Source organism: Fukomys damarensis, unplaced genomic scaffold (assembly GCF_012274545.1).
Source record: "Fukomys damarensis isolate Sample0158 unplaced genomic scaffold, DMR_v1.0_HiC HiC_scaffold_3, whole genome shotgun sequence".
In the NCBI taxonomy this organism is placed as follows: Eukaryota; Metazoa; Chordata; class Mammalia; order Rodentia; family Bathyergidae; genus Fukomys; species Fukomys damarensis.
The window spans coordinates 982,236-994,147 of NW_022900915.1; the positions used below are offsets into that span (position 1 = coordinate 982,236).

The 11,912-nt window shown below is 47.4% G+C and overlaps 1 protein-coding gene across 1 annotated transcript; it reads right to left on the reverse strand.

Moving 5' to 3' along the window:
- Positions 1-2,776: 2,776 nt before the first annotated feature.
- Ppic (peptidylprolyl isomerase C) lies at positions 2,777-11,888 on the reverse strand. The gene is made up of 5 exons (XM_010627289.3): positions 10,547-11,888; positions 8,057-8,170; positions 7,538-7,631; positions 4,993-5,177; positions 2,777-3,328 (listed from the first exon to the last, which is right to left on the reverse strand). Exons 1-5 carry the CDS (start codon positions 10,577-10,579, stop codon positions 3,200-3,202), a joined length of 555 nt encoding a protein of 184 aa, XP_010625591.2. The 5' UTR covers positions 10,580-11,888; the 3' UTR covers positions 2,777-3,199.
- Positions 11,889-11,912: the final 24 nt, after the last annotated feature.

Below are 11,912 nucleotides of genomic sequence, written 5' to 3' on the forward strand. Positions count from 1 at the left end.
TTTGAATGCTTTTGAAGAAAAAATTAAAACTATAAAAAGCAACAGTCATCAGTCCACTAATGTTTTAGTCTGAGGCCTGACATTCAGTGTATCCTAGCAGTGGGTGGCATGAGCTCACTGGTCATCTGGCATCATAGACGTGATGGTCAGACACCTTTGGCCTCAGGAGTTCATCTGCTCTGTCTCTCGAGACACACCTGTGAAATCGCTCATGCTTGTGGAGGGCGTGGCACACGACACATCTGCTTTCTGACATAGGAGACTGAGGCACTTTTGCATCTAGAAGTCACTTGTTTCCAGTTTCTTCCTGTGTTGCTTTTATTTAAAATTTGTTTTATAATTATAAAAATAAAACGCACCCTTCAAAAACTGGGAGCCTGTAAAATGTATAAAAAAGAGTAACAAAATCCACCATTTGCATTAGCTTTGTGTGAATTTGTTACATTTGCTTTGAGGCTGTATTTACATAATTGCAGTCCTGCTGTACACAGAATTTCTTTTTGTTTAAAATGGACATTTTCTCAAGTTACTCTAAGTTCTGCAATGTCAGTCTTAATGAGCGTATACTGCTCTATGATAAGATGTAGATATTAAAACCTTTACGGGAAGGCTGGGGATTTAGCTCAGTGGTTCCACCGCCTGCCTTGCAAGTTCAAGGTCCCGAGTTGGATCCCTGGTACCAAAAATAAACAAACAAATAAAACCTTTATGGGATTCAGGTTGCTTCTGGTATTTTGCTATCAAAATTCTACCGTTCACATCTTTATACAAAAAACATTTTCACTACTGCTGAATTAGACAAAAGACTTTAGGTTGCAAGTCAAAGGAAATCCATTTGCTCTGTCTTAGGTATCAAAGCTGGACCGGCTCTGTAGTAAAAAGCTACGAGTGAACGGACTCCAGACACCCGGAGGCAAAGGCTAAAGGTGTCTTCAGGAGTCCATCGTTTTTCTCTTTGGACCAGCTCTCCTCTTTGGTGATTTCATTCTCAACCCGTCTCCTTTACATCCACTTGCAGAAGGACAGCTGCTCTTTCTCAGTGATCCCAACAGAAGCCCCACGATTGAGGCTCAGTAGCATGGCCAGGGTGAGGGGAAGGAAAGGCCTGCTGGCCCAGGACAGTCCTGCCTCGCCCACCCACCCAGCTCTGCGCCTTCCTGCCCTTCACCGAGGCCACTGCTGCTCTCTCTGCCTTTCTTTGTGTGTCTTCAAGGATTACTGACCCCTCACTCCTTCGATCCCCACTCAGAAGCTTGTCCTGGCCACACTTCACTTGTTATCTGCTTCTCCTGCTCTACTTCACAACTCCTTACTACCTGGTGTTCTGTGAGACATGTTTGAATGGTCTGGCTGCTTTCCTGCACGCTCAGAGCTGACACTATTTGTAGCTCTCTCCCGCCCTCGATAAATAAATGCCAAATGAGTTCATGAAAGACTTCGCCAGGCATCGGGTGAGCCCACCTATGACAAGAAGGGACTGAAGGAATGCTGTGATTCTCTGAAGAAAAAAAAATTAATCAGGCAGCCATCCCCAGACCCAGGAACGAGTCTGCTAAGCTGACCAAGACAGTGGTGTCCATTTCAGCATGGGTCTCTTCCGAAGGCGATCCTGGGAGTAGGAACAGTAAGGACAAGTTTGGGATTGCTCCTAACGGCTACCTCCGTGTTAGTCCGCTATGAAAATCCTCCTGACAGCAGACAAAATCATCTTCCTGAAATGCATACCACGCTGTGTCTTCTGAATCTGAAGACAGATGACTCCCAGTCACCAGGAGAGTGAACACAAGAATCCCTCCTTGCCCTGCATCCGGCCCCAGCCGCTCAGCCCAGCTGACCTCACCCCCCACACTGTCCTCTTTCACCTACCAGGCTTCAATGCGCTGGTTTCTGCTCCACCCTGGAACTCAGGCCTTACCTCGGGAGCCCTGCATGCCCTCTTCTCGCTGCCTAGAAGGTCATCCTTGAAGGTCTTATCGGGCCCCTCTCATTTTCCTTCAGCCTAAGTTGCTCAGCCTCCTCAGCATAGAGGTGTGTTGTCTTGACAGCTCTTACCAGTTGTTTAATTTTGTTTACTGTCCTCCCTCTTCCCCATGAGAACGTCAGCTTCATCCAGGCCCTTTCTCTGCTCACTATGATAAACCCAGAACTCAGACTAGGACTGGGTACATCAAAGACCGTCAATACATGTTTTTGAAAAGAAATGAACACTTTGTTCTCCAAGAGGATGGTGGTAATTCACACCTCTTAGGAGTGGCAGGAATCCCCACTCTCAATGCCTCTAGAGGAATTTTCTCAGAGTACCATTTAAAAGAGGGGTTCCTCTGGATGCTCACTGCACGTAAACCGGAGGACAGGATGGCCCCATTTTCTTCCGTCCGAACAGAGCTCAGCATTCTGTAGCCAGCACGGTCACATCGAGTTTAAAGACAGCCTGAACCTTACCTTCCACTGTGTACTGAGTAAAAGGTTCCTTTCCACTGCAGCTGGCTCAGGGAGTTTTCTAAAACTGCTACGGGAAGTAAAAGTCAACAACTGACTTTTGTACTTGGGATTCAGATGAGCATGGTTTTTGTGCTTTCCCATCCCAACTGTCCAGCTGTTAGCATTCTGATTTGTAGAACTTACTCTGATCTGTTCACTGTTATCATTAGAGTATATTTAATCTTGTATATTTTTGAAGAATTTTAAAGTCTTGCAAAAAGAGCTGATTCACTTAAAATATATTTAATGTAGAGAGCATCAAAGCACCTTTTACCAGGAAAAATATCTATGACATACATCAGATTAAACAAATCCAATCTCCCTTTACCTGGAAAGAACTGTTTGAATACAAAACAATAAACTTCATGTCCTAATCTTTTTTTAAAAAAAACCTTTAGCATTATCTAACGTGGAATAACAATAAACTTAGCAAAAACAAAGAAATGATTGTGTCTTTAAATAGTACAAAATTTTCCAATTTAAAAATAGCACCAATGGTAGAAGGGGGTATGATTTTCCCTAAATGAGTGATTTACCAAAATTCGTGCAAACCAAATTTTGAGTGGTTGATTTTTAAATCTCTTGGGAACTAGATGATAAATTAAAAGAAAGTAAAAAAAAAGTAACTGAAGAATTAAAAGACAGGCACGCCTATGTGCGCCAGCCCCGCCACGTGGACAAGGCCCCACAAACCGCTTCTGGTTTCCTGCCAGAGGTGTCACCAGTCAGCGACCTCCACCACAAAGGGTGTTCTCACATCTATCTTGCCGCTGTTGACGATGGAGCAGTTGGTGAGGGGCCGGTCATGCCCATCAGTTGCTTGGAGTTCTATGGTGTGCACCACTGTCTGGGGAGAGAGGGCAGAGGCGTGCTCAGTTCTCCTGGGCAGCTGCAGCAGCCCAAGGGGCTATCCGTCCACTCCAGAAGCCCAAGACAGAAACAAGTTTATCATTTCAAAAACCATACATGCGAAGTGTGAAGAACTCGAATGTTTAGATACATAATAGACAGACAGGTGACAGGTAACAGAAAGATTCACCCACTACGTTGTTTCTCAAAGAATACATTAGTATATTTCCTCACTTTTAAAGCAAACATTTGATATTCTGAAACAGTCAGTAATTTTGTAAACATCCATCTATATGATGAAAAGCATTTCTAATCAACTGCCAAAGCCCAGTATAAGAGTCACATGGAGCTGGGGTCAGTTTTAACTTCACTAGGTCTAGGTATATATAAAATGGGCAAAAAGCAGATTTAAAAGTTGACCTAGCTCCTGGGTTGACCATTGCAAAAGTTTTCCGAGCCACTGCTGTGCAGGTTGGATCCTATACTCCGACACCACAGTGGTGGAAGGGCTTCCTCTCTGCTGAGAAGCTTCATGAGCCAATGTGCCCGTAAGGTCTGGCACTGAGGGAGGGTATCACAGAATGAGAAAACAGCCTCTGAGCGGCATTCCAAACAGTGAGCGTCCAGCTCAGTTCCTGGACTTTGGCTGAGGAGAATCAGGTTAGTCAGGTAGAAGATACAGAACTGCCACGAATGAGCCTGGCTCATTTATGTTTGGGTGAGGGCATCAAAACAACTTCCACGAAAAAGCATGACGAACGCGGAAGAGGTCAAGAGAGGCGAGGATAGCCAAGGGCTGAGCTGGACAGACTTTGCAGTGGTCAGTGTCGGAGCTGAGAGAGCTGCTGTGGGCGGTGCTGAGAGGAAGTGGAGGGGGGGCGGGGTGGAGAGGAAGAGAGGCAGAAGGTGAGCGAGCACTGCGGAAGTACTAGCATGGGTCATGCGTGGATCCCTTTGCAAAAAGTGCTCTGAGGAGTAACGGCACGGGCTCTCTGAGTAACTGCTGGTTGCTATACTGAGTGATTTTTAATGTGACCTGGTGCATGGACTGATGGGGTTTGATATTTTATTTTTAATTGTAAGAAACACACGACATTTTCTGCGCACAGCTCCGCAGTGGTGAGTGTATTTACACTGCTGGACAGCCAGTCTCCAGAATTCTTTCATCTTGCAGAACTGAAACTCTGTATCCATTAAATATCCACCCCCACCAGCCCCACACAACCACTACTCTACTTTCTTGTATGAATCTGACTGCTTTAGATACCTCTTAGTGTGCACTCACAGGGTCTGTCCTCTTGTAACTGTCTTATTTCACCTAGGGTAAGACCTTCAGGCTTCTCTGTTTCCGCATGTGTTAGAATGTCTTTCCTTTTTAATACTGAATAATATTCCACTGCGTGTACGCATGGGGCCCTGATTTTATTTGGTTACATTAGACAGGGTTTTCTATTTACAGCCAGGAGTAAAATACTCAACTTCTCCATGTTAAGTCCCTGGCTTCTGTTTTATTGCCATGCCATACATGATTTATTCACCTCTGCAAAGGCCAGTCAGCATATAATAATGGATCTCTAACAATCCATTTTCAAATTTAAATAAATCAACGGAAGGTGCTTTCACAAACGTAAAGCTCTGAAAAAAGAAAATATATCAAATTACCATGCCATCGAGGACTTTCCCAAATACCACATGTTTGCCATCCAACCAGGTGGGCTTGGTCAAGGTAATGAAGAACTGGGAGCCATTGGTGTCCGGCCCAGCGTTGGCCATGCTGACCCACCCAATGCCATAGTGTTTCAGCTTGAAGTTCTCGTCCGGAAATATCTCGCCATAGATGCTCATGCCTGAGTGAGAAAACAAGAAGGAAGAGAGTGAACAGATATCCAATGAAAGTAACTCTCTTCAAAGGAAACACACGGCCTTAGTGTAACTGGTTACTAGAACCCTACAGGGAGTGGGAAGGTGGAAAACATGGTCAAACATGAGGAGGAGGGGACAAAATTAAATTTGTAAGGAAGCAGGGCACCAAGGCCTGAAACAAAGGTCCAGACCTTGACAGAACAAGTCAGTGACTTCTCCTCTGAAAGGGGGAGCAGACGGTAGGACGGTGCTCCACAGCCAGATGGGAAGGCACCGAGCCAGAGGCCCTGCCTGAGTCCTACATTCGGGTCACCTGTCCTGGGTCACTCCCACTTTAGCACCCAACCAGGGCACACCAAACACTGAATGTTTACCCTCGGCTTCTTATTCCTACAATAACCCTACAGAATCAGTATTCTCAGTTCTGTTTTACCTGGAGAACAGTTGTAAAATGTAAAATTTGAACATCTGACTTCCTGACTCTGAAGCTGGTGCACTTTCTTTCAGCACCAGAGCAGTAGCAGCTGGTCTGGAAGTTAAGCACAGCAAGGCCCAGGAGCACACAGAAGGTAACAGAAATTGGAGCTGCCAGGGATCAAGTTGCACAGAACATGTGGTGTGCGGTCACAGCAAAGCAGCAGGTACAGCAGAAGCCCCTTCTCCAGAACTGTGGTCCATAAGAGGTTCCTGCCCATCTCTATCAACTGCAGGGCCTGTCCTGCCCACCACCCGCTCTGCCAGGTTCTGATCCATATGTTGGTTGTCAGCTTCAACCTATCAGAGCCCAGCAACTTGGAGCTGATGGGCGAAGGGCATGCAGGGAGCCTAGCCTAGCAGGAACTCCTCGCAGAAGGCTCTCAGCTAAACAGAAACAGTTCACAATTTCCTCTCTCCAAAGCTCAGAGAACTTTAAGCCAAGGGTCACACAAACCTGGACAGCAGAGGCAGAGAGAGAACAGGATGGAAATTTGGGCAAGGAGGAGCATTCCTGCAGCCCCTCGGTAGGAAGGAGGCACCAGGGCCGTGGGATGGTGCCAGAGCGGCAGCTTCTGCCCTGAGAGCTGGTGCCGTGGCAGCTGAGTCCCTGGGAGTGTGCTAGCAAACCTGTTATCGGAGGAGCCTGAAAAAGTTTCTCTGCTCCTTTCTACCCATCACGTAGCATTTTTGCAAGAACTAAAAGTAATCTCTAGAAAGTACCAAGAAAACTAAAGAACTGAATGGTGGCTATTTTGCTATAAATAAACCATTGCAATAAACATAAAAGGAGAATGATGTCTGAAAATGGCCTGTTTCTGTAAGAAGTTAGCAACTAATACCCACTCCCAAAAAGGAGAAAAGGGCTAGGGATGTAGCTCGGCTGGCCTGCATGGCAAGCATGACGCCCCGAGTTCCATTCCTGGTACCAAGAAAAGACACGACAACTGCATTATTTCAATCCTAATGTGAATTAAATTACATTCCATGTAGTTACACACACAGTGCGTGTTCAGGCAAAGAACTCTCACTATCTTTCCCAGGAAAGCAGTCCATGGGACTAGGAAGATGTAATCCTCAATGAGAAACAATAAACTGAAGGGGATTCGAAGCTCTAGAAATTTAAAAGCATTTGTCCTTTATTGAAGTTTAACTTTGTTTTAAAGATTCATATTGATTATTCAGCTGTAACTTAAATTTATTATTTACAAAGCTGACAGTGCCAGGTGTTGGCATCTACCTGTAATCCCAGCTACTGTGGAGACCGGCACAGGAGTCTCACAAGTCTGCAGCCAGTCAGAGCAACTTGCCGAGACCTTGTCATCTCCCAACAAAACTTTAGAAAGGGCTGGGAGCGCAGCTCGGTGATGGAGTGCTTGCCTAGCATGGGTGAGGCCCTAGTTTCAATGCCCAGCACCAGCAAAGAAACTGACAAAAGCAAAAGCTTTTGGAAGGAGGGTCCTGTCACCGCCATCTTCCACTCAGACGCCAGCCTGTCCTTCCTCACACCCACGTGTGCCGCTAGTGACCACACCAAGGGACCCAGGCTCTTTACCTCGTCCTTCCTACAGCAGACATGGGTCTCTACCACTACAAACTGGCCGTCCAGCATTTTCTGACCCGTGAAATGTCAGTCTGAGAAGGCAGTGGGTGCCAATTCACTGCTATTCAATGTCAGGAGGCCTCACCCGTTCACATCTACCACGGCCTGGTGGAGGAAGCGCTGAAAACTCTACGCCTCTTAAAGAACTAGAGTTGTCCTTATATGCTTTTCCATAAATCCAGTGTTTGAATATTTTGGGGTAATATAAAGGCTTCATCTTAGTTTGCACTTGGTGAGTGAGGAAGAGAAAGGCAAAGAAGACGTTACCACCAGTGCCGTCCCCAGCAGTGAAGTCCCCTCCTTGAATCATGAAATCCTTGATGACACGGTGGAAGGCGCTTCCCTTGTACCCGAAGCCTTTCTAAAGAGAGAATTTCAATTGAATACACAGTAGAAGCCACTCACACTGAAAGGCAGACCCCAGTGTTCCCCCGAGAGTGAGGAAATTCAAGTATCTACAAGAACTGATTAGTTCCCAGAAGTGATCTCCTGGGAGAAACTTAGCACTCGGTGACCAAACAACAAACTATGGGCATAAACTATAGTTTGAATGAAAAGAGAGTAATCTGCATTTTCACTTGGCTGTTCCTCCCCAGTTTCTAGAAGCCTAAGGGTACTAGTACCTGAATAATAAAACTTTATAGAAAAATAAAGTCAAATGTGATAAGATGTCACGGGTTCAAGTGACATAACGATTTCACACTTATTTTCCTAGAAGACATCTTTCTATTTAACTTTTTAAAAGGACACAATTTTGTGCACAGCTAAAAGAAATAAAACTCAGACCTCTCCTGTGGCCAGAGCAACAAAATTCTCCACAGTCTTGGGTACGACTTTTCCAAAGAGGCCAATCACAATTCTGCCTACATCCTTCTCTCCAATCTTCACATCAAAGAAGACCTGTTGGCGGATGAAACACAGAGTAAAAGGTTATAAGGAGAGAAGACAAAAGCACAACACTGGTCAGAATTAAAATCTGTGAAGTGATCCACGAAGGAAAGGTCACCCTTCGATGAGCACAGTATCAATCAAAACACTTGTGTGGGTGTGGTCTGCTCACAAATAGTCACTCAACAAACACTTGCTGAACACCACCTATGAGCCAGGTGCTATACTTAGTACTGAGTGTAAAGCTTGATTCCATACCATGATGGGCAGCCAATAAAAAAGTCTTCAGGAAACCTGCTCTCCCTCACCCCTTAGGCAAACACTTTTGCGGCTTCCTGTTTCCTGGCTCTGTGGATAAAGATTAGAATGGCAAATGTTCTTTCAAAAGATAATGCTAGTTTCTAGTCTTGGCATGAGGGGAAAAAAATCTGGTGAGGAGAGAAAGGCTAACCATTCAGATTTATGTTTTGTCATTTCAAACACTGCCAAACTCCCACTGAGTTCAATAGCTGTCTGATGTCAAGGGGACTGGGAAAGACGATGAAAACACATGCAATCTTCAGAAGCCGGTTACTCGCACCCTGCACCGTACAGCACTGGTCCGGCCTCATCTGACAGACAGCAAACACTGCGCAGGGCCTGACAAAGACATTTACCCTGCAAGCTGAGACACTGCGTTCAGGTTTCATGGCCCCGAGTCACACAAGCAGAGTTTACTCTTTCTCTGTCACGTCTTACGACCAAAGAAAGAAAACATCCAGAAATAAGTACGAGTCGCTTTTTTGCAGACTAAACTTTACTTTTAAAAAAAAACATTTCATCTGAAATGAATTTATACACACTTTGCTTCACAAATCACTGTGTTAAGATGATTCTCAGACAGAGGCTTGAAAAGGCCACGGAGCCGAAGGGCATTCTATAGTGCGTTTAGATTATATGAGCCAATTTACCGTTTGAATGGGTAAAAAAAGACATTCAAGAGATGGCTTTAAAAAATATAAGAGTTGTCAAAGAAAAAAGATGTCTTGCATTTAGAAAAATCACTACGTAAAGCCTGTCAAGCTTCAGTTCAAGGCAAGGGCTGCTCCGACAAGTCAGAACATCCGTCTGTCGCCGGGTGATGTGATGTTTAGGGCTCCGTGTGGCTTTTTACACGCCCAAAGCAGCAAAAGTTTTATTATTTATACGGAAGAGCTTTACAGGATGTGTGAAAGTCCCTGCTGTCAAGTGGGGGCGCTGCAGGGAGAGAACTGCGGGTAACGGGGCAAGAGGCTGCCTCCCCTGGACTGAGCCGTGTGCAGGCCCAGGTGGGCACTAACAAAGCAGCACCAGGACAAGAACCAGGGCTGTAACCGTAAACGCCCCGCCACCACGCGGAAGGGCACTCCAGGGTTCTGAAGTAAGGACAGAGTTATGTCTGTGAGTACCTAGAGGGCGAAAAGAATAAAACTTGGCCCAACTCGCAATGGAAGTGGGAAAATCAAATCTTATTTAGTGCAGCAGTTATTTATTCCAGATCTCTCTGAGAGGCAAAGTGAGCACAAGCTGTGTAAGAGAATCCCAGTTCTAAGATGGCCTAAGGAGACAGGGAAGTAAGTAAACGCATAACCAGCACGTGACAGATGCCTTAGGACCCAGAGCAGCCAGGCCCGGAGCACAGCTGCAGGCCAGGAAGCAACAGGGCACAGCCTGGCAGCTCCTCCTGGACCAAAGCACTGGCAGGAGTGTGGTTTGCATGGCCCTGTGGCCACAGCTGGGAGGGGGTGCCAGAGAGGAGATGCCCGCCAGTTCCAAAAAGCCAAAAAATGTCAGCCTCAGAGATTGAAGTTCTGACACACAAAAGAGGGAGTGAAAGAGGCCAGTCAGCCCTGAGAAGGAGAATAGGAGGCTCTCACCCGGTGCAAGACTGAGGTCACACGGGGCTGCTGGGGGAGCAGTGAGAGGCGCTTAAACAAAGGGGGAACTGGCCGGAGGAGGGGAGACAGATGTCGCTCATGTGGTCTCCCTAGGCCATCTTCCATAACAAGCCTCAACACCCGGGGGCCAGTAACTATCACTGCTAATCTACGAGTGAGGAAAGTAGGGGTGAGGGAGGGTCAACGGTTTACCAAGGTGAATCAACCAACGCAAGGCTGACTGAAACTGTGGCTTCTTATTCACAGAGCCCTTTGGTGCAGGCACGGAACCCCTAAAGGAAAGACTGCTCTGTTCCCCACGTCCCAGCACAATGTCAGCACAAACGGAGTGTAAAGCGTTAAAGGGCTCAGAATCGAGTGATGCTAAATGTGGGCGCACCCCCTAAACAGCAGGTGAGGCCACATGGCAAACGGGACACCAGACCCATCTCTGCTGGGCACCCCCTGGACAGGTGGAAGACAGAGCTCCTACCCTCAGGGAGCCTGCAGCCCAGCGGAAATGCATACTGGATGCTGCAACGTGCGAGGAGAGAAGCTGGGCTCCGCAAGACAAGCCACACAGTGTCACGGGAAAGGGGCTGAGTATCCCCGGGGCTCGGGAGGGCTTCCAAAAGCACTGCACTCGGCCGGGGCTGCAGCGTGACCTAGGGGTGGGTGAGGTGAACACCACTAACGGTCCGTGGGGAGAACAGCATCTCACGCCTCTTACGTACAGATGCCTATCTGTAAACAAAATCAGAAGTAAAAGAAGACTGCTGGGGAACAGTACACTAGAACAACGGTCAAATAATCTACTTGTCTGCACTCAGAGAAATCCTTTCTAATGACTTCATTTTCCAGTAGTTGCTTCAAAAACTTCACTGAAAGTAATCTGACGCAGTCAAATCTACAGAAGGCCCACCTACACAAGAGGCCTAAATGATGTGACAGAAAAAGCTAAGCGGCCATGTCGAGGATGGCCCCTCACTGAGTCATCCAGCCCGGGCTCAGGATGGCCCTGTTTCACCCCACCCTTGGATCCTCCAGTGGCTCCAGGCCGGCTCCACCCCAGGATCTAGATTGCTTTTAAAAGGTGAGCTCGACTGGCTCACTGGCTTGGGCGGGCCCTGGGTCAGTGAGCTTCCCTTCCAAACACAACAGGGCGTGTGCTATAGAGGTTACTCGGCATTAATCTGCCATTTACACCCGCTGTAATGGAGCATTCTGCATTTTATACTGCAGCACCACCCCTCTCTCCGACTCCGTCTGAACAGTCAGCAGTTCCTGTTACTTGTATCCCCAAAGCCCACTTTAAGTTCCTCCCTTACTCTGCAGTCCCAAAGTTACCACCGTGGTCCAGGCAGCCCTCCGGACCTGGCAGGCAGCCCGGAATGCCCTCAGCGACCACGAGCCTTCTCAGAAATGCATCGGTGACTGTGTTATTTTAGGAGCCCATCAGCGGCTCTAACTGCACCCAGAATAACATCTCGAGTTCCAGGGCTAACCGCGCCTTGACCTGGGCCATCGTCTCCCCTGCTCGGCCCTGCGCACCCAGCCACAGCTCTCAGGCCAGCCCGCGGCTCCGCCACGCTGCTCTCCTGCCTGGAGACCTGTGCACGCGCTGCGCCCTTCGCCAACCACGCTTTCGCCAGGCTGGCCTTTCCCCAGTCACCGGCTGTTTCAAAATGTCACGCATCTGTAGGCAGTTCGGTTCCTTCAGTATCTCACAGTAATGTAAACTTCCCGTTTATGTTTCTGACTTTATCCAAAGACACTTCCACAGAATCCCATTCAGCTCCGCGGCCTCGCACACGCCAGTTCCCGGAGCCGGGATCCTACGGGCCCAGGGCCTGCGGGGC